Source organism: Anthonomus grandis, chromosome 3, assembly GCF_022605725.1.
Source record: "Anthonomus grandis grandis chromosome 3, icAntGran1.3, whole genome shotgun sequence".
NCBI lineage: Eukaryota > Metazoa > Arthropoda > Insecta > Coleoptera > Curculionidae > Anthonomus > Anthonomus grandis.
Genome location: NC_065548.1, coordinates 11462721 through 11485789, shown reverse-complemented (window position 1 = coordinate 11485789; position 23069 = coordinate 11462721). Strand labels below are relative to the sequence as shown.

General features: G+C 30.1%; 1 protein-coding gene and 1 long non-coding RNA gene across 7 annotated transcripts in view; one reads left to right on the top strand and one right to left on the bottom strand.

The window, feature by feature from the left end:
• Positions 1–23069, top strand: part of LOC126734585 (organic cation transporter protein-like) — a 36968-nt gene that overhangs the window by 970 nt on the left and 12929 nt on the right. Inside the window, exons 1-2 of one of the 5 annotated variants that reach the window (XM_050438276.1) lie at positions 12159–12179; positions 12245–12337. In XM_050438276.1, coding sequence (XP_050294233.1) covers positions 12247–12337 — 91 coding nt within the window. In that variant the 5' untranslated portion in view covers positions 12159–12179; positions 12245–12246. Of the gene's footprint in view, positions 1–12158; positions 12180–12244; positions 12338–20483; positions 20835–22741; positions 22968–23069 lie in introns of those variants that run through there. The other 4 variants (XM_050438279.1, XM_050438278.1, XM_050438277.1 and 1 more) reach the window with 4 other exon arrangements.
• LOC126734588 (uncharacterized) overlaps positions 10420–23069 on the bottom strand; it is a 27666-nt gene continuing 15016 nt past the window's right edge. For both annotated transcript variants that reach the window (XR_007660092.1, XR_007660091.1), the window contains 2 exons: positions 11483–11539; positions 10420–10815 (listed from right to left, as the gene is read on the bottom strand). This is a non-coding gene — a long non-coding RNA (uncharacterized LOC126734588). The remainder of the gene's footprint in view (positions 10816–11482; positions 11540–23069) is intronic.

Below are 23069 nucleotides of genomic sequence, written 5' to 3'. Positions count from 1 at the left end.
TTTAAATAATGAAAAATAACTACGTACGTATTCTATGTAGTTTATTTCCTTAGTAAAAAGAACTTAAAACCAAAAAGTGCCCTACAGATTTTTTTTGTCGCCTTATTAGTTTTATTCTCAGTTTTATTAGGCCTTAATTGAATTTTTGTTAGGTTTCTTGATTTTCTTATTATTATTTCACTTTGTCTATTTTTTCTTATTAATTTAAAAAAAATATGAGACACAGAGCTTTGACTGGAATCTCAAGAAGAAAAAATAGTGAAATTAACCTTTCTGTAAGGAACAAAGTAGAAAAATCTATAGTTATTTGGGCCAAAATATGCAATTTATCCAATGCACCAGTTTGTCTCGACTTATCGATCTTCTTTTTTTGTGTGCTTTATAATACTTCTGTTCTTTTTCTGTTGGTTTTTTTCTTACCTGAAAAGGATTTAAAAAAAAACACAGATAAAGTCGTATAATAATATCAATATTAAATAAGAAAATTGAGAAAACTGACAAGTATTGAGTAAAAGATGAATTAAACTCAGAATAAACATCGTAAAGCGATAATCTTGGTGGTTTCGAGATTTGTTCTTATTTTAGAATCGAGGAATTTTCGTTTTTATGACTAAGATTATGAATGACATGAATATGAAGAAAAACAGGTTTATTGGATCCCTTTTAAACTTATAATAAAAAAAACTGCAAATCTTCTTTAATATTTCCCACTTGATAAGCTTATACTTCAGGTTAGGTTCACTTACAAAATCCAAAAAACTAACAAATATTGGATAAAACTATAATAAAACTAAAAATAAAGGTTGTAAATTGACAATTTTGGCAGTTCTGGATTTTGGGGTTTCTCCGTTAAAAACTTTTTATTACCTATCAATGTCGCTTCAATGCTGCGGTGGTTAGTTTTATTAATAGCCTTATTACTAGCTCACTTTATCTATCTGCGCGGTTCATTTTTAAAAATGTTATTAGAGCCATACCATTCAAGGCTTACCACTCAAGAACTTCTCAGGGAGAGAAAATGATGAATTTAACCCAAGTATTAGTGAATCTACTATAACATAAAAAAAAGCAAGAAACGAAAAAAAAATTATAGTTATTTTGTTATAACATAAAAAAGCATTGGAATATCTGACAGATATTTTAAAATTATTAACAGCAAAAATGTGCGAAATGTGGAAACAAAACTCACAATCAACAAAATCGTAGCTTTACGCAATCTTATTCTTAGTTTAATTTGAATTTATTAAATGATGGTTAGTTTTCTCAACTTTCTCATTTAATTTTCGTTGTTTTTTACTTTTGTTGACATTGAATTTGTGACAATTGAATTTATGACAATCGGTGGAATGCATAAAAAGTAGTAGGTTTTAATGCTTCGCTAAAAGTATTTACTTTGTAGCATTTGCTTTTATATAAAAGTATCTACTTCGCCTATAAAGTAAATACTACACTGTACGGCCCAACAGAAGTACCTACTACTTAAGAGAAAAGTATCTACTAGTGTCGCAGTAAGCGCGTGTCAAAGTTCTCAAAATTGACAAGACACTTGTCAAAACTCGTTTTTCTATCAGTGCGTCTATTAGTATTAAGTGTGTTCGTGTAATTTGGTTCGGATTCAAACTTGTTAAAAGTTCAGTGATTATAATACTGGTTTAACTATGAGTGATTCTTCAGATTCCGATGCAACAAAAGAGCTAGGACAAGATAAAAACGAACAAGTATTATTTGTTACTCTACTTGAAAGTTATCAAATTTTATTTGATAAAAAGATGACACCAAAAATTAAAAACGAAAAAGAAGATGCACTAAAAAAATTAACAACTGGTTTAAATAAAATAATGGGAAAAAACCTAGACACAAAACAAATTTTGAAAAAGTTTAATAACATGAAAACAAAAGTTAGGAAAATAGTTGACTTGAAAAAAACTGGAAATAAAAGAATTGTACTGACGGAATGGCAAAAAAAATTCTACGACTTATGGAATGTAGGAGAAAACCCAGTTCTACACAGAGTACCAGGTGCATGTCAGGCCAGTGTAAGCAATGAGATTGATGTTTCCTTCCAAAACAGTGAAGATAACTTCCTCAGTTCTAAATCTGGCTCCAAACAAGTTAAAGTCATAACACCTAAAGGTTCTAAAGCAGCTGATAAGGAGGAGATACTTATTCAACTACAAAAGACCTGTCTACGGAAACAAATAGAAGCAGCCGAAGCCCAAATTTCTGCTTCTCGAGCTTAACAGTCTTCAGCCGAAGCTCAGGAACGGGCCGCGATTGCATTGGTAAATTTTGCCAAAGCTGGTGGGCAGTTAGTTGACCATTTAATTAGGCGGGACATGTTGGATTATTAACAGGAATATAAAATCTACGTATGAACCCATAATTTAAATATAATATGAGGTGTAGTATCCATTTATTTCTTTTATAGTTTCATATTTTGTCACAAACTTAAAATTGAAATAATTAGTTTATTTAGTTGTTACTTTTTTATACTTAGTTTATTATTGAACATTTCATAAGTTACCTATTTAGTATATAATTATCATAATAATAATAATAACTTAAATTATTAGGTATGTTAGTTATCCTTACGAAATAAAAACTCAGCAACTTCATTTCTGCGCTGTGTACCTTGATTTCGAATTTGTGCTTGATTACCCTCTGGCATTAGTTCATTGGGATGCTGAACTTCCATCTCAATTCGATCAAAATCATGGTATGGATCTTGTAGATATTTAGCTATATTGTGAAGTAAAAATGCACTCACAATATGTTCCGGAATGTTTTCAGTTTTTAGGCGAAAAGTATACTGGAGTACATTGGAAAACGCCGTTTTAACTGACCAAAGCAGCGCTTTATGACACATCGTTCCTTTGCATGGATTAAATTATAATTTTTTTTGCATTGGTGTAGTTGGATTTTTATATGGTGTCAATAACCACGGGGCAACACCATATCCTTCATCACCTAATAAATCTGCTTCGTGCATATTATTATACATAATTCCATGCACTATGGAGTTTCGCCAAATTCGACTATCGTGTACGGAGCCTGGCCAAGATGCATCCACACTTGTAAACATTTCTCGGGCATTACAAGTAGCTTGAATATTTATTGAGCATACCCCTTTTCTGTTCACGTATTCATCACCGTGAATAGATGGTTTTGTTATTTTTACATGGGTACAGTCATAGTACACCTATTACCCTAAACCAGGGGCTCCACCCCTTGTTTCCACCGGTTCATTATCATTTTGGAGAAAATAAAGTCCAAGCCACTCTACATTTTCTCTGTTAAATCTAAAATACCAAAGCGTGATTAGATGATTGGGATAGAAAAATCTATTAAATTTATGGTAATTACCTAAATAATTTTCGATATAAATCGGCATTATTGTATTCTCTTCTTTGTTTGTATACTTTTTGACGATGTACATCCATAAAAACTGCCATTTTTTACTAAAACACTTTGATTGCTGGGGCCGAAGTTTGTCAAACACCAACTTCATTTAAACTGTAGCAAATACTACTATAACTAGTAGATACTTCCAAAGCATAGCACCTTCTTCTATGTATCGCGTACATAGTAGTATATACTACAGAGAGTAGTAAATGCTTCATTAGTGTAGTATAAACTTTAGAAATGTAGTACATACTTAAAGCATTAGCATATACTACTTTTTATGCATTCCACCCAATGTCTTGGTTAATATTGAATAAATTTACTTTTCTTAACCTATTTGCCTAATGAATCTATTAGATAAAATGGATCTAATGGTAATCATTAGCTTAAAGTGATACATCTATAAGCATTATTTTTTTATTAAAAAATGTAAATAAAGGCAAATGAATTACTTACATAAACCATCTTTTATGACATTTTATTGTAGTACTTATACAGCTAATACTTAGAATTACAATTCAAACTGACTGATCATTATTAGACAGTTAATATTGATATAAAATGGTTCATTATATATGACTTGTGAAAAGGTTATACAAATAGAAAAAAAAATTATATCCAAGCGTTTAATTGCCCAATGAATTTAATGGGAATTCCTTTTGTAATTAAAGTCGGTAAATCATAAGTATTAAGGTTTAATATTATTTTTTTGTTTCATTAAATTGTGAGAAAAGCTACTTAATTAGACAAAGCGAAATATGCAAATTCAATAATAAATAAAAAATGTTGATGACTTTTTATTAAGAATAAATTAAAGATCAATAATGACACCGTATAAATTGTTACATCGCTCGGAGTTTTCACTATAAATTAAGTCGGCTCTAAAATGCAAAAAAAAGGGAATTGAACTTAAAATTATAAGTAAGAAAAGTTTATTTGTTAGAGAATTAATTAATAATTTCCTAATTTAATTTATATATACTCGTATATATATTACAAACAAAAAAACAAAAAGTGCAAGTATAAATTTAATAACAAAATTCCATTAAAGTCACAACGTCAATAATTGTCTATCTTTGAATAACGTATATTTAATTGTCTTTTGATAAGAAGTGAAAAGTGGATAATATCTCTTTGGTTGATTTCATATGCGTCACTGTATATATTAAGAAAGCTGTTGTAATTTGAATAAAAAACATAGATAACAATTACAATAAATAAGTTGAACACTTCAAATGTTGTTAAGTAAGAAATTGTTTTGATTGAAAAGTGATGTCATTCGGGGTAGATCCATATGCATCATATTCAAACTATGTAATAAGTGTGCATACAAGTTTTACTATTTTATATATAACTTCGCTTAAATTTTCTTCAAAAAAATATATACTCCAATTAACGCAATGACCAAATCAATTAAGCTTTGTCAAATTAACGAGGTTGCATTCAACTTAAACTTGAATTCGCCAGGGCCACTTTAAATACACGAAAATAAATTTACGGCTAAGTCCCGTTTGTTTTCTATCCATTTAGTCAAAATGACTAATTAAAATCGTGAAACGGGTGCCAAAAAGCATATCACGTTTGCTGAATATTAAAAAAATGCACGAAATGAAATGTTGCATGCAAAAAGGTCTAAAAATAAATAGCATAAGTTGTAAAGTGCAGTTTTAGTGAAAGCAATTTTTGCAATATATACTGGAATTGGGAAAAAATAATTAATTTCTGCTTTAGAGGCCTCTAAAGGATGATTTAATTAATTAAGTTATTTATAAAGAGCTAAAAAATCATTGTCTTTTAAAAAAAATTATTTCAAATATCATTAATAAATGTGGCTTAATAACTTTGATTTATTAAGTACTGCCCTGTCGTATCAAAAGCAGTTGCTTTGATATGTTAGTCAGGACTTAGACATGCGCAGCTTTCAATGGAGTACTTGAACGCCAGGACCGTAGTTTAGGTATTTATTTATTCACACATATTTAGGTTGGACTACCTATAAGAAAAATGTGACTTAAAAATATTGACTTAAACTTAAACTCATCTTGTACGGCAAAAGAATAAAGAAAACTTATGATTTATATAGCAGCCTTTCGAACAATATTTCGCATCCTTAAAGCCTCTTTTTCTCTTTTTTTTTAACATTTTGAGATCTAAAGATGAACTAAATGTGATTCAAAACGTTAGCGTTGTAAATCAGGATTTTCTTTGGTCTTTTATTCATTGGCTTACCACCAATTATCCTATAATCCTAATAACCAGTAATTCCCTATTTTTTTTATTTTTTTATATTTTTTATCTTAAAATTTTATTGAACTTTATATATATTTTCTATACACTGTTGTTTGTGTGTTAAGTTTTTTTAATAAATACTTCTCCTAAAATAAATAAACATAACGCCTATAAAAATGTATAAATCGCTCTTAGATTAACCGCTAGAAAACATAAATTTCGAGCCCTGTGGATTAACTAATTATTGTTCGAAACGCTGTGGTATAAATGAATGATTTTTAGTAGTTTTTAAGCTTAAACAAATATTCATCATTATTAAATAATATTCAGTTGATTCTGATGATTAACATTTGCCTTCACTTTTATTAAAAGAGATTTAATATAAAAAAGTGGTTTAGTTAAGATTCCTGAGACCATATCCTGACTGGTTTTAGCCTTTGAATATTAATAACTCTAAGGATAGGACACTCATTGGATGCAAGAACAGCATAGAATTTCACTTATAAAATCAGTAAGATATACAATGCTGGCATTCTTCCTTTCCAGGTTGTAAAACGGAAATATCCTCGTCTACCTACGTTTTATATATTCGATCTAAATCCAAAGATTTACTATTAGGGTCAGTATTCACTTGTTTGCAATCCTTTCCAAAAGAACCACATAATGGGGGTTAATGGGTTTCATGTTAACAGTGAATATTTTTTGTCACACCATTCACTCATCAAATAGTATAGCTTAAAGCTTTTAGAGTTTTTAAGATCTGAAGAGAAAATCTAAGTATTTTTAGGGTTTTTCATAACCCCCATAATATGTAGACTTCTCATTTGAAGAACTTAAGAAATAATATGAATTAACATTCTCTTTTTTGATAGAATGTACTAAATATTTAAAAGCTGAAACCGTAAATAGCTACTCGACGTAAATTATTTAAATACAATATAACCGGTAATTTATATAACCCAATTGCAAAATAGTGTAACAACATCCGATAATGCAATTTCAAAATTGTTATAATCAAAGCGAATGTAATTGCCATTTTTCATTTCGTGGTTACTTGAAATACGACCTGAGAGTAGGTATTATATTTACATTTCTGTAATTTATGTTTTTATCGGAATAATTTATACACGTGATTCAACTACTGGATTTTAACTTTAATTTGGGTGGAATATAATTATTGTAAAATTTTACTTAATTATAAGTTTGCACCTTTTGCGTCTCTTTATTACTAATTTGGGTCAAGATGTGTTACTGATTAAATAAACGATATTTATTGATTATATTATTTTAGTCCTGACGATCAAATTGTATCGAAACATTGGTAGTTATTAATGAAATGAAAATGATAGTCCACGCATGCTGCAATAATATTCTTTATTTTGAAGTGATTCTGTCTAAAAATGCTAAATTTATAATTGATTACAAGTTTTTCCAGATATCTTAGCAGTTCATCAGAAATTTTCCATTTTCTCAGTAGTTCAAGGATAATTCTAAAACTTTTTTACCATTTGTCAAACACCAAATACCAAAATGTACTCAATTTTACAATTTAATATAATAAAAACAATTCTACTTAACAGGCTTTGAATCGAAACAGGTCTGAAATACTGAATTTTTCACTATTTTAACTGAATTTCAGATTAACAGCTTATAAGCAATTTTCTCAATAGTACATGAATAGCACTCGCAGAATGCACCTTTTTCACCCTATAGCCAACCAAGTATCTCCAACAGTTTCAGAAATCTCATTTAAAGGACCCTCTTATCTTTTTTTTGTCAATAATATGACCGATCATATATGCATATGATACCTCATATACGAGCTACATTTACCAGTTTACTGATGACACTATTATTCTATGGTATGGCTCAGATGATGAGTCACTATTTTGTCATTATTATATAATAGATCTTCTTAAAAATAAAAAATAATCCTTTACAATCCTTGACAAACTTTACAAAATTCATTCTGGGAGTAAAAATATCGATATCAGAAGTGGAAAGTTCTAAAAAAATTATATTTTTCATTTAAAATATTTATTTTTAAGACTATATAAGATATTTAAACGAAACTAATTGCATTACATTGGAAGAATTCTGCAAATTGCATTTAGTATCTAAATAAATGCATCCAGTTTAAAAAGTATCCACCTTTTTGTCCATTTTTCTCTGGCAAAATTGATGTTTACTGATAATCAATTATCTTTAAAACTGTGAACATATTTGAGTTAAATCAATTGAAAAGCATTAAGGATGCATTAAGAAATCCATCTGAAACTTTCTAGAAAGTTATGTACGAAGTTATGTAGCTTTTTTTCAGTTTACGAGTTATTCAACGAAATAACTCCACATTACAATTTTTTCACCGATTATCGAAGTATCTTCAACAGCTTTAGAGACCTTTATGAAAAGAATATTATTTTCATCTTTATAGAAATGATCAATCATGATATTCGAGGTAATTCCACTTCTGAACTATCAGCAGACCTCATATTTACTGTACTATTTGAGTGTAGAATGTTTGCTCTGATACAGTGCTTACCTTTATTAACAATGTTTTGCCTTTAATCTCTCTTTAAACTTCCAAAGTGACGTAGTTTAAATGGATACAGGAGGATATAAGGAGTTTTCTTATTTAAATGACAAATATTTAATTCCAATTTTCACTTATTTCCTTAAATCAATTTAATTATTTTCTACGCCATAACAAAACTCGAAGAGTGTTAACCTTTTTTTCAACAGATGTACAGCCAGGTATCTGCTGCTTCAGAAGTCCTGTTTATAGGACACTCTTATCCTTTCATATATCAATTATCTGATCGATCATATGTGCATATGATACCTCATATACGAGTTACATTCACCAGTTTGCTGATGACACAACTACTTTATGGCGTGGCTCAGATGGTGAGTCACTATTACTGGACTATAAGCAGATCTTCTTTAAAGTAAGAAATATTCCTCTACAAACTCTATTCTGGGTCCAAAGAAATCCATCCTGAACTTTAAATGTTATCCAGCTTTTTGGTCATCGAGTACCATAAAATGTGTATTTATCCTTTAAAATAATTTATTTTTAAGACTATACTCTCTACCAACTTCATTGCGGGTCCAAAAAATACATTTAAAAGATTCGGGAAGAATTCTCCTACAAACTTCATTTAGGGTCCAAAGAAATCCGTCTAGAAGTTTGTAAGTTATCCAGCTTTTTGCTCATTATCTCTTTGGAAGAAAAAAAAATTATTATTTATTTTATTAAAAATTAATTGTCTTCTTCTTAAAACTATAAGAGATGTGTGAGTTAAACCAACCGCACAGAATTCAGGAAATATTCCTCTACTAACTTTATTTTGGGACCAAAGAAAACCATCCAGAATTTTCTACGTTATCCAGCTAGAGAGTCAAAAAGTGATTAGACTCCAATCTCTTAACTCCCAATAGATTAAATTCTTGTTTTTATTAACAGAGTAACGTTTTAATTTAAATATTTAACCAAGGACGAATGTTTGGACCTAAATTTGGTTTTTATGTCTGAAAAAACTTAATTTGTTACTATTTGTTCCTACCAGTTTCAGTTATTTTAAATATCTCAGCAGTCCATAGGCAAGTATCAATTTTCCTAATAGTGCTTTAATAAACTCCGAATTGCAACGTTTTCACCATTTATCGAAATATCTCTAACAGCTTCTGGCACTTTTGAATTAGCAGACCTCAGATTTACTATCAGAGAGCTTTAACGTAATTTTGCGTTTAGTTTCTTAACTCTCAAAGTCATATAGTAAAGGAGTACAGGAGGAGATAAGGAGTTTTCTAATTTAATTGACAAATATTTGATTCTAATAACTGAGTCTGAGATGGATTTTCAATATGAAAATACTTATTTTAGATATTTCTTTAACTCAATTTCAAATTTGTCGAACCAAGTATTTTCAAAAGCTTGAGAGATTTATGTGTTCTCTATTTTACTTCTTGTAACAGAAATAAATTTTGCAATATGGAAATAAAGTATGGAAGTTGCACCATTCCAAAAAGAATTCATATATGACTATATAAATATTATGTATGAAGATGCTCTTTACATTATATATTTAACCCACTTTTTTTACCTCTTATTGTACCAACTAAAAATTGTTGTTTCTTGCGCAATTAGCAATTATAAAGACCATTCTTCGTTTATCACGCAGAGGTAAAAAAAAATCCGGTCAGTGTCACTCGAGTTTGTAAAAATTCAGGTGTCAGCAGTCATTAGGACGATGAGGAAACAATAAAACCAAATTAAGAATTTCAAAAAAAAAACCGCACACCACCTATTAATAGCCGCTGCATGACAAGTTCTTGAACTTAATCTTTCAAGAACAAGTGTAATTTCCTGTAAACATTGACGTTAAGTGAAAGAGATCGTTAAGTAAAAGGAAAAAATTTACGGGAATCTAATATATTCTGTCAACGAACGTTCTTGAACTAGATGGATAATTACTTTGTGAATATATTCGATTATTATATATTGAAATATTATTGTTGTTATTAATAAATAAGTACGTCATCTGGATCAGGTGCTTTAGTTTTATCTAGTAAATACTTGACATATCTTATTATGATAAGCAGTCAACTGTAAGCAATATAATCAATTCAGAATAACTATTATTGATAATGGTGTTTATTATTATAAGTTTGTTATAATAATATACGTCGTCATAGTGGTTAATAATAAAAAAAAATAGAAGGTTCCATTTTTAGACTTTATTCGGGTATGACAAAAATTAGTCAACATAAATATTTATTTTAAGAAAAACTGTGAGAATGAGAAAGCTTGAAATATTAAGGAACTATTACTATTTGGCAACGTTTCCTAATTTTCCTTTTCCGATATTTGCCCTAATTTGGTTACCAGTGGCATAGAAATTCGTTCGTTGTATCAGATTAAGACCTTAATTATTAAGTTATTATTCAAGCAATACAGAAGTCCATCTTACTGGATTTAAAGTAACCATAACAAACTTAAAAAAAAGGCAATTTTTCATATTGCGCATACGTCTTATAATAAGAATAATTTATTTACAATTTTTTTGACAAATCGGCAACGTCGTCTAGAAGTTTTGTTGATGACAATTTATTCGTGATGTAAGCCGAAGGAACTTGGGATCCAATATTTGTGTAGAACAATAGTGCGACGTTGCAACGTACCTAAAAAATCTGAGAAATTAGTGCGAGTGGCATTAGTTAATTTTTGCATTAAAAAATCATCGTCATTTTAATGTTACACCAGATATCACATTCGCCAAAAGAATTACATGAACATTACTAAATATGGTTAGGTTTTCACGATATTTTGACTCAAAAAAACCTTATTTTATGAGAATTTATTGGAGTTCCCTTCTTACTTTATTTTGACTATAGAACATGTTAATTTTTTCGTTAAGAATACGTCAAATATAGGTCAAAACTGAATTGAGTTGAATTTTGATTGAATGTCAGATTACACCAGATGACCTACTCGTCAAAAAAATTACGCTATAACCACGCCTAAATGACCCAAAAATCGTTAAAAATACTTTAATTATAGAGCAAATTGACCAATTAATAGATCGATTAATAAAGGAAAAATTAATAATTAATTAAATTTGCCAAATAAATATAGTTGGCAGTTGTTTAAAGATCTCAGTACAAAGAGAATAAAATGAATTTTTGAGATTTTTCTTTTGCTAATATTATAAAAACTAATAATGTTTGGAAGCATTATTCCCTATTTTACAGTAAGAAAAATAATTACTGATGCCACTATTGAAAGTCATGAAACGCTGACGTAACGACGTCATATAAAAGTCAAATCAGATATAGATATGCTACTTACCCAAAGAGACGTCATATAGACGAGAACATATGGTTAGGCCACTAGGTTATCTTGACTCTAGAATACGTTAAAAGTACGTCAGATTTAGATAAAAAATTAGTCAAGTTCACACCTTTATGTCAATTGATAGTTTTGAAAGAAAGTGATATTTTCTAAATAGAGAAAAATCGGTATAGAATTATAGTATAATCTTATGAATATAGAGAATAAATTTAGATAAGTTATTTTCTGAATTTTTCATATATTTAAAAACACTATTTTATTACAACAATTTTGGCAGAGGAAGTAGAGGCAATATAAATCATATGTTAACGCTATCATATAATAGAAAAGGCCAGCAGGAAATAAAAATAATATAATATTATCATCGCAAGGCCACCAAACTGACCTCTTTAACCGTTTTTTTAAAACAAATATATTGTATTTTTTTACTTTGTTTATAGAGCTATATTGTTATTCTTACCTATAAATCGGACATTTACTATAGTCATAATTAATAATTAAATTAAAAACTGTTTCCGCATAACAACCAATAAAATACCCAATAAAAAAAAAATGTAAACAACAATCTGACATTTAGCATGTTATTTATTAAAAATAAAATATATCATAGGCTTGTACGCGGTAATTTAGGTACTGATTGCATGGTGCTCGCTCTACACGGTACAAGTACTTTTTCAGATATTGCAATACTAAGGTATTTGCATCATTTTTAATCGACATTACTAAGAATATAATGAGCATGATTATTTTTTCTTGCAGATATGCCTATAGCCCAGCTACTTTCAGGAGCATCAATAGCCGTGACGTCTAGTAGTAAAGAAGGGCTACAGACCAGAACAATAGAGCTTAAAGGTAATTGAAGATTAATTTTGTTAAAAATTAATAACTCGGTCATAAAATTCAGCTATACAAAGTTTTTGAATAATTAAAATCAGATTCTGGACATATTTAGAAAATGCTACTCACAGTTGGCAAATGGGATAAAAAAGATAACATACTGTTCCAGATTGAATACTTAAATAAAATCATTAATATTTTTATCATCGGTTTTATTTCGCCGTGATTAGTGATACAATAGAACAACAAGTTTTGTATAAAAAAAATGTCTTTAAACTCCTCTACACCTTTTCACACCATTTGCAACCCATATCGTTCCACATTCAATTTTGCAATTAAAATAATTACGTCTACTTAAGAATGTGTTAATTAATGTAAATGAATACGTCGAAAAGTTATTATGGTTAAACGCCGTTAATCGGTTGCATGCGACAGTTTAGGTTTAATATGGCAATTTTATGATGTTATTCTAATGTAAGGGATAAACATAATATATAAGTCTAATTTTTCATAGTAATTAGAATATTCAACGTGTGTGATGTTTTCTGAATTTAGTAACTTAAACTTTGCTTGTTTTAATGCAAAAAGTTTTCTGCTAAAGAACCAAGAAGAAGAAATGTAATAAAATTTAAAAGAAATGATATATTTTAAGTGTCAATGGCGCAACTAGGAATTACTAGTTCAATTTAGAAGATTTAAGATTTAGAAGAACAATCAAGAAACTATTATTTAAACTATCACCAACATATAACTGGAACATACTATTACAAAAAATAATTTGCACAGACACCAAACTCTTAGAAATAAAAAAAGAAAACTTTCTTTGAATAATCTGCATACCTATAAAATGGATCTAATAGATAGTCATTTAAGAGACGAGTATGACTGAGATAACGATTAGAATAATATTTGTCAATGTTCAATGTAATAAGTTAATTATTATTTCTTCAATAGCAAGTCTTCGAAACTAATGAGTTTTATTTGATTTTGCCTTTTCGAGTGAGAGACTAACTCAATCGTTAAAAATCAGGAGACTCAAATAATCATGAATTCGATTTATATACCTGGACCATAAAAGTTCACTGAGTATTTTATTTAAGAGTTATATGTTTAATTTAGATTTCTCTTAAAGCGGTTAGATGGTTATCACCAACTGATATTTGAAATCAAATGTTGCAAAGATTAAAATTAAATTTTCGTTGAATTATATAAGATGCTTCAATATACCAAGTATCTTTATTCAATTAGGAAATGTTATTTATTTATCGTTTTTGAGTTCGGGATGATTTAATCAAAGGTCTGTGAGAAGTTCATATTTACCACACCTAGTTCCAATATAAGAGGTAAAAGGTTTGTTGAAAGCTGTACAATAATCTTTAAGTGGGTAGTAGTAGAACCTAAAGCATCTAACGTTTTCAATGAATTTATTGATCAATGAAATTATAGTTGATGATCTTCGTAAAATGTAATAGTCAAATATGGAAGTATGACTAGAAAACGTCAAATTTTCCAAAAAAATTGCAAAATTGCAAAGTACGGTACATTCATTCTGCGAACTCTCTCCACAAGATGGAGCCAGTAGATAGAGAATTTTTAGATAGTAATTATTTTAAATTTATTTGGCATTTTCGAGTTAGCGATGATTTGATTAAAGGCCTTTCAAAAGTCCATATTTACCACATCAATTCCCAATATAAGAGGTTTGATGAAAAAAATACAATAATCTCGCAGAAGGTTAGTGGAATCTAAAGTATGTAAAGTTTTCAATTTTTAGTCTATTGAATTTTTCTAATTCAGGAAACGCATTGCTATTACCAATTCGAATTACAGTTGATGATCCATGTAAAACGTAAAAGTAAAATATAGACCTATTACTGGAAAATGCCAAATTCTCCAAAGAATTAGACAAATTTTAGACCATTCATTGAAGTCACAAGATGGACCTAATTGAATGATTGGGCTATTCAAAACCTTTGAGTAGACCATATTTATAATATATTAGGCTGAATAATAATAATAATAATATAATATAATATAATAATACTTTACCATAATAATACTTTAGGCTGTTGTTTCCCCCTAAAGTATTATTAATTATTCGGATTTTTATTCTAAATTATTTAATATTCGGAGGATTTTATTAATAAAGTCCATGACAAATTTACAAAAACCCCAAAAATATTGGTACATTTTGAATAATGCCTGGAATTAAATAAAAAATTGTTTTACATGCCTTCTAGTTTTAGAAGATATAAAAAATACTTCCAATCTCAAGAAAACACGAAAAAGTATATCAATTACTGGCAAAAACAAAAATAATTTTATTCAAAATAAATAAAATAAAAATTACTTCACAAGTCTAGAAACTGCTTCCAACACCTGTTTTGACCACTTCTTCTTTACTGGTAAAGTCTGAAAAAACTTAGCACAAGTAGACAATTACTTTCACAACCCTTTAGAAAGCGTTTTTTGATTCGCTTGAATCGATTACAAAAAATACCTCTTGCAAATAATACTATGAAGGTCATCATACGAAAATACGAATTTTTTCATTCTTTAATGTAAGCTCAAAAATTAAACTGCATGCAGCTGAGCTAATTCGCCCACAGTTGTATGGTAAGCAAACCAAGCTTGTGGTCAGGCGTCAACTCTATATATATACCTTAACAGTCATATCTTTTAAAACAAGGACATCATCCACCCTTGAAAAGTAGCATTCAGGAGCAAAGTTTAACAGTTCATCCAAGCCAAGCTCTCTCAATTTAAGAATGTATTCGAAATAGAAGAACCCTTCTTTCTTCGAAGGACCATGGACCAACAGTTACTTGAACAAGTCTACTTAGGCATTTAGAAACTTCACAAACCTTTCTAGTAGCTGAACTTGAATGAGGTGAAAGTAGTCTCCCAAGCGGCTGTTTTTTTATGCTAGTGGGTTGGTTGAGTTGGGAGAAGAAGAAAAAATTGGGTTGAAAGAAATAAGATGAAAATCAGAATCTCCTAATTTGTTTTGCACTGTTACATTAATATCTTCTTAGTTAATTCTGGGATTCTTGTAGAAATTAAGTGTATTGTCAAACTATCAAAAAAATCAAGAGCCGCCACTGATTGTTTAATCACAATTATCTAATCACCTTTATCTCACCTCTTATCACAATCAGTTTTCATCACAGTTATTTATTTGTTAATTATTCATTTCATTCCCTTCTATCTCACTCGAACGACGCCCTTGATCGCTAATATAATTTTTTTTAAAATTATGCAGTATCTTATTATGTTGAATTAAGAATTGTCTATTCTATTCTATTATTTTCTATAATAATTAGGCAAGTGTTCTTAAACTTTAATATTCCTAATGTGCAGAATATTCTTCTTTTTTTTTCTTTCCTTTTTGGGACTGGTTAATAAATAAATATTAAAAATATGGAAACCAGCGTTGATAGTGCATCCAGAAAATTAGTAAGTTTCTTAGAACATTAAAAGACTACAATTAGCATTGCCATGGAACTATGGGAAGTTTGTTTGCTTGCAGCATCTCTGATGCAATGATGATTTTGACAGGCGCAATACAATATTATTGCTCTTCAATAGAATATGAAGCATTTTTTTTTCATAAAATATAATAAGATACTCTATAAAGCAGTCAACATTCAAAGTTAAATGAATGTAGCTAACGTATATTAGATAAAAATGCCACAATATCCCAACCCCGCTTGAGCGCATTGTTGATTTCACTGACACAAGTAATCTTTACCAGTGACGTCGTCAAAAACTATTTACATGATAAATATTTATTATTAATAGATTATGCTTTAAATTATAAAAAATATTACCGTTTATGTTCTTTATGCGTTTTTTAACGTACTTCATTAGAGTAAAGGTACTTATCTAATAAAAATCATTTTTATAGAAATTCAAATAGTTTATATTGATTATAGATTTCTTAATATGTCCCTTGATATGATTTTATGACAGAATCGGTATTTACTTGTGAAAAGATCGGCTTAAATCGCCCTTTTCCGATGGTGCGGCATAAACGGCACAAGTTTTTACTATCGCAAAAATTCACAAAAACTCTGGAATGACTCAACCTTTTTCCTTTCTCAACCAAAAACTAAAGAAAAAACACAGAACTTCACAAATGTCGAATTTAAACACGAAGCCGTTTGTCAGGATGACATCAGCTTTTGCCTGCGGTGTTACCATTTCATTTTTCTTTCAAATTTTTTAGAAGCCCTTTTAGGAATAAAAATGTTAATAATAATTTTTTTTGCTTTGAAGACGTTATTTCTGCGCTTAGAATAACTTCTACTTTTATTTTTAGTTCAAAATCTAACATCAATAAGTTAAATTAACATTATGATATGTGTTGATATATAACTGAAAATTTCTATTTTGAAAATGCGTGACAACAGAGAAATTACAAAAGCAACTAAAACAACTTGACAACAGAGAATCGATGAATATGTTTGTAAACAAAACACCCCCGTTGCCCGTGTACACATGTTGAACTCAAACAAAGTTGTTGTTTACTAATTCTAGCCTTTCAATGTTGTAAGATAAGTTAAGCATATAATTTTATAGCATATACGATGTCATGCAGATAATCTAAGTATGATTGTCAAGTCATTTCATGTAACACAATTTCCATAGGCGTTTCAAAGCTGGCTAGAGTATTACAGAGCATAACTACAACCTGCCAAAAAACCTGTTTTAGTCAAGAATGTAGTTTTTTCCTCATGTTTTGAATGCATTTTATCCTGCCAGTATCCACTCTTCGGATCCAGTTGAAAACCATTGTGAATCTGATAGCTTATCCAGGGTTTCATTATTTCTTGATAGGGGACAACTGTCTTTCTTGGTAATATTATTCATTCGCCAATAGTCCACACAAAATATAAAAGATCCGTCCTTTTTCATTGCTAATAAAACTGATGTCCAAGGATTCTGCGATTGTTCTATCACTCTTTGTGTCCTTCGTGGTGCTTGCTTAATCGAGGCATTGTCTACAGTGTCATTATGATGCTGCACCAAATCAGAACTTCCCAGGTCATTATAAATAGATCATAAAATACAACAATAAAATGCATTGCTTATGTGCTTCACCTGAAAGATTTAATCTCATTATGATCGTCAATAATAGTTGAGGTAATATGTCTGAAATTGACGAAAAATATTGAATTTTTAGCTTTTCTTAATTTTTACTGAATTTTATTTTTTAATTACTACCTGTCTCATCTTGAACGTTTATTTCCATGTAATTTTCTCCTGTATGATAGTTAAATCTAAAAAAATTGCTTCAATCAAACAATAAATCTTGAGTCTTTTATTCATCATCCACTGGCTTAAAACTAGAACTGAATCCTCTAGAAACTTCTTGAAAAAGTACTGAATTTTTCAACTCTTCTTTATTTTCACTGCATTACTCGTATTTAATCCATTACACACCAAATAAGAAAAATACGTTAACATAAAAACCCCATTAAACATAAATTTTATGTAGATACATAATAAATCTATTATTCTATATAAATACGATGTCAAATACAAAATTTCTTAAAATGGTATGACATGCATAAAACGCTTGTCTTACAAAGGGGCGTGTATTCATGTAATTCTTCGAGAGTCCTCCAATAAATAAAAATTAATTTAGGTTAGCAAAAGACCTAGATTTAACTTCTTTTTCTGTCTTAATGCTGACTCATATAAGAGACAGATTTATATAATATAAACGAATCACTTGTCAGCTCAGCCAGGTGCCTTTATATTATATATTTCATCGAGAACAATCGATATATATATGAAAAAAAAGTTAACTGGATTTAATCAATATTATTATATATTTAAGGATTATTTATATAGGTTTTATTATTATTATATCCATGCAGGGTGAAATAGACCAAGATGATAGATAGATGTTGTCCTCTTATAAAAAAAACATAGACCAGAAAAATAAACTGGGATAATTAAGTACAAGTACACACAATAATAAGCAGTCATTAACATAACAATCGCAAATTGTAAAAATGTTATTTATGATCATATTGACACGCATATGATTTATCGATTTCAAAGAAGTAAATATACAGGAACCTTTTATCAGGCCGAGCCTTGAAAAAATCGAATATAATACGGGGATACTTATGAATTTTTAATTGCTCGGTGTGAAGGTAATCTGTATCAGTGCCATGCTTATATTTGTAATAACCTTTGCAATTGTTAATTTTTTTTTCTTATTAAAATTAGCCATTAATATTTTAAATAGTTTAGTAGCCCTTGAGATATAGAAATTCGTCTGGAATTTGTCTGTTTATCTGACATAAATTTGTATAGCAACCTCAATACCCTTTGATGCTAACTTATCAACTTCCCTATCATTCAGATTTGTACTGGTTATGTTTTGGTGATGATCTTCTCCAAAGACATCTCGCTTCGTTCACCTCTTCTTCTCTTTCTTTTGAATGTTCGCAGTATATCCAATAGTTTTATAAGCAGCTTTAAGCTGGATCTGGATGTTTCTGGATTTTATGCAGAAAGTCATTTCTTCCGAATAGACTCAGCAAACATTTGGCTGACCAGTTTGTAACGGATCAATTTGATCACCTTGGGTCCTTTTGAAGTCATTTTTAGAGCTTCCAGAGTGTATGGACAAAAAAGTGTTTTATTTTGTTAATTTTAAAGACACTTAGAGGTCCTTAGAGTTGGACGCTGCTAGTGTATCTACTGTCCTATTTTGCTCTTTCTTTAACCATATCTTTTCAAAATCTTAAAAGATTTGTAATAGATCCAGTGGTTTCAGAAGCAACTTTAGAGAATAGTTCTTTCTTAATAGTCGTATATGTTTTTAAAAAGAAAATATAACTGATCAGTTAGTAAAGAATTGACTTGACCAACTAGAATCACCCACAGAGTGATCCTTTGTTGATTCCTTGGTTTTCCAGCTGTTCCCTGTCATTCCCCATCATACTCCTGTTTTTTTGGTCTTTCTTCAACCACGTCTCCTTCTCTTACCTTGAAAGGTTCGAACCAAAGTTATCAGAACTACTTAGCAAATATTTTTGAAAAGCAAATTTAACTGTTCATTTTGTTAATGTTGAAGACACTTAGAGGTCCTGTGTTGGCTGCTGTTAGTACATCTCTTGTGCTAATTTGTCCTTCTTCCACTATATCTTCTTCTCTTGCCTTGGAAGATTCGTGGTAGATCCAGTGGTTTCAGAAATAGTTCCTTCATGTCTTTTTCTCTTACCTTGGAAGCAGCAGTTGCATAGACTACACAAACACCTCAACAAATCTACTAATGCCAATGCTACCAATAAGGTTTATTATTACTCATAAATGCCTTTTTTTGTGTCGTGCATTTTAAGTGACATTAACAGCATCAACTGTTTGACTTATCCATCTATATTAAATACTACAACACGATCTAATACAGCACTCACCGTAAATATGCCAATTAATATTGCTTCCATCGATTTTTTACTCTAGTGGTCTGAATCCTTTGCATTATTAAAGTGTTTTATTTTATCAATGCTGAAGACACTTAAAGATCCTATGTTGGCTACTGTTAGTACATCTCTTGTCCTAATTTACTCTTTCTTCCACCATTTCTTATTCTCTTACCTAGGAAGATTCATAGCAGATCCGGTGATTTCAGAAATAGCTCCAGAGAGTCCCCTTCAATAGACATAGCAAATGTTTTTGAAAAGCAAATTTAACTGACTAGTATATCAGAAATCAACTTGATCATCTTCACAAAGTTTTTTGAATCAATTATCTAATCATTTGTGTAATTGCAGCTTCTATGCTAAAAAGTGTCTTATTTAATTGATGTTAAAGACATAGAGTGGTCCTTTGTTGAGTGCTTCCTCAATGTTCCAGCTATTAAAATGATCGCATCACTACTTGCTCTTTCTCCAATCACCTTCACTCTTATCATCACTGTTTTTCTAAATTGAGAACGGCTGAACAAATTTACTAACGTCAATGCTACCAATAACCTTTAATCATAATCATAAAATGTCTTTCTTTGTGTCGAGCATTTTAACGGCAATAAAATTTCAATTAACTTAAAAAGCAGCTCCTAATCTGATATTAATAGCATCAACTGTTTGACTTATCCATCTATATTAAAATACTACAACGCGATCTGATAAGGCAGTCACCGTAAACCTGCCAAATAATAATGTTTGCCATGTTATTATTTTAACCTGCGATACTAAACAAACAGACGCGAATATATTATTAGTTGATGCTCCTATTAATTCGTGCGAGACTCGCCGTAATTTTATAATGTATATAGAAAAAAAAGCTTAATTTGTCAAGTTTTTTTCTATTGCTAATTATTAGAATTGAGTTGAAGCGGGTTTTTAATTTGATGGACCATCAGTACTCGCGTGTACTTTAAATGTTGCGTCGAGCAGCGATTACGGTGGATTTTACGGTACATCGAATAAATCGGTTATTGTATCCAGGAAAAACGTAATTTAATGGAACTCGGTAATTAAGTGATAAGATGGTTAGTGAAGTGAAGTGTCTAAGAAATCGCTTTAGATTTTCACTACTTACATGAGATTCATGAATATTAAGAGGGAAATAAGGGGACATAAAAGTTTTCATTGTAATTTTTAGCATTTGCCTTATACTTACTCAAATTTCCATGCTTTTTCGATGTTTTTTGAGATTTAGGATTTAATTTTACATGGAATAATATAAACCTTAGTTCATCTTCTATATCTTGATGCGTACTAAAAGTGAGTCCACCTGGAGAAGCCACAGTGTTACTGCAGGCCATTAACCACAGATTACTTTCAAGATTGAAATTAAAGAATATATGAATAAGAATCATTTACCAAAAAAAGATGTGTACGTAGTACTTTGGTCTCTGGATTCTTGTTTTATGATAGTACTGCTCAATTTACTTGCTAAAAATTTTTCATCTATCAAGCTTACCTCTTAGGCTAGGGATCAAAAAATGTCACTTGGAGCTAGTTCTGGTAAGAAAGAGAGCTGGTGAAGTATAAGCAATAATTCCTTGTTTGTGAAAACAGCTCGATGCATGAGGCTACAAAGCATCAAAATGAACAATTTTTCATTTCTTTCACAAGCTCTTCCAGGGCTAGTAAGGTGTCTCCAAGGTGGGCCAGAAAGGCTTAGTTCTGCCTTGGTCAGAAAAAAATATTTTCACAGTTTCTCTCTCAAGTTTTATTACTATCTCAAATGTTCGTTTAAAGTTACCAGATCTAGTGCAGTATTAACCCTGGAAAAATAGGCTCGGCTTCTTTAATCTTGAGAAAGCTGGAGGCACTGTAACGTTTCGTCTTTTCCCAAAGCCCTTCATCAGTAATAAGATTTCTAGATCTAAGAAGCCATAAATATTTATCTATCTGTTCTTCAGTAGTATGCTCGAATTTTTTAAATATTCAGTAAATAACATTCAGTCTCCGCTGAAAATTCAACAATCACAACCCGAGCTACAGGATCACTCACTAATTATTTATTTAAATCTCGCTTGCATCTTCAGGAAAATTTTAAAAAAATCTAGCCTCAGATTTCGTCATCTAACTTGAAGAACATAATGATGCAGTAGACCTTTCTTATGTTTGCGTAAATTTGGTCACGTTTTTCTTAATATTAGGCAAATTTAAGAGTATTGTCTTTATACAGAGGTTAAAATAAGGCAGCATTTTATTGTTTATCGTAAAAGATTACCCTTTTGAGTGCTGTGGAACTAATGCGATTTCCAAGGGGAGAATTACTAAGGCTTCGAGCAAATTGGGCTTTGGAGATTTCCTTCAAATAACGAATGGTATATTTTTCATATATCAGTTAATAAGACTCAACCTTAAAGTTTTTAAGGTTCTGGAATTAGATATTGAATCACTTTCATGGTCTGGCTTAGCTTATGCATTGAGGTCTATCTACTGTCAACGACATCGTCTTAGTCTTTTGCTATTTTCACTTTGGCAGTAATTTTCACCTTGGGTTTTATAGTTAAAATATAATCAAAATAAAATAGTTTTATATCTGATTAAAGTTTAATCAGATTATTATTATCAAACCGTCACTAAAGATAACTAACATTTTCCGGATGATGATTCATTTTAGTCCTAAATAGATATTTCTCAATTACACGATAAATTCAGTTATAAATTGCAGGAAAAAAACCGGCATATTCTAGTTTCTTTTCTGACTCAAAAGTTCCGTTTGCTCCTCCTTGCACTCATTCGGCGTAAGGATTACAAACTCATCAATCCCGACATTTAGCACTTATTAAACCCGCTAATTTGACATAATTTATTGAGCAATCCATCAGACAATAGAATCTCATTATAACACGGTTGATCCTCTTCATTATATTCGTATTTGTACTAGTTTGACGTCTTTGTCACCTGAGATTTTTCTCTTTTACTTTTGTTTCTTGAGTTTCGTCAGTTCGACTTGGGTTTTTCAATGAACCAGATGTATACAAAGAAATTCCCAAGTGCAGTAATTTTATGGTTTTAATAAGTGGTGAAGGTTACCTGCTAAAGCGTTAAGATATAATTTTAGTTGATGCAGTGTTTAGTGTTATGACTGTTCATGGTAATTTAGTGCACAATGGCGGATATCTACCATGGGGACAATGTAGAAGTGCAAGAGAGGCTACTACGTAAGTTCAAAATTATACAGTATAGACCTATTTATTGTCAAAGCATAAAAACTGATATCTTTATAATCATTTGCTTCCAACAGTTTCAAATTAGCGGTGTGA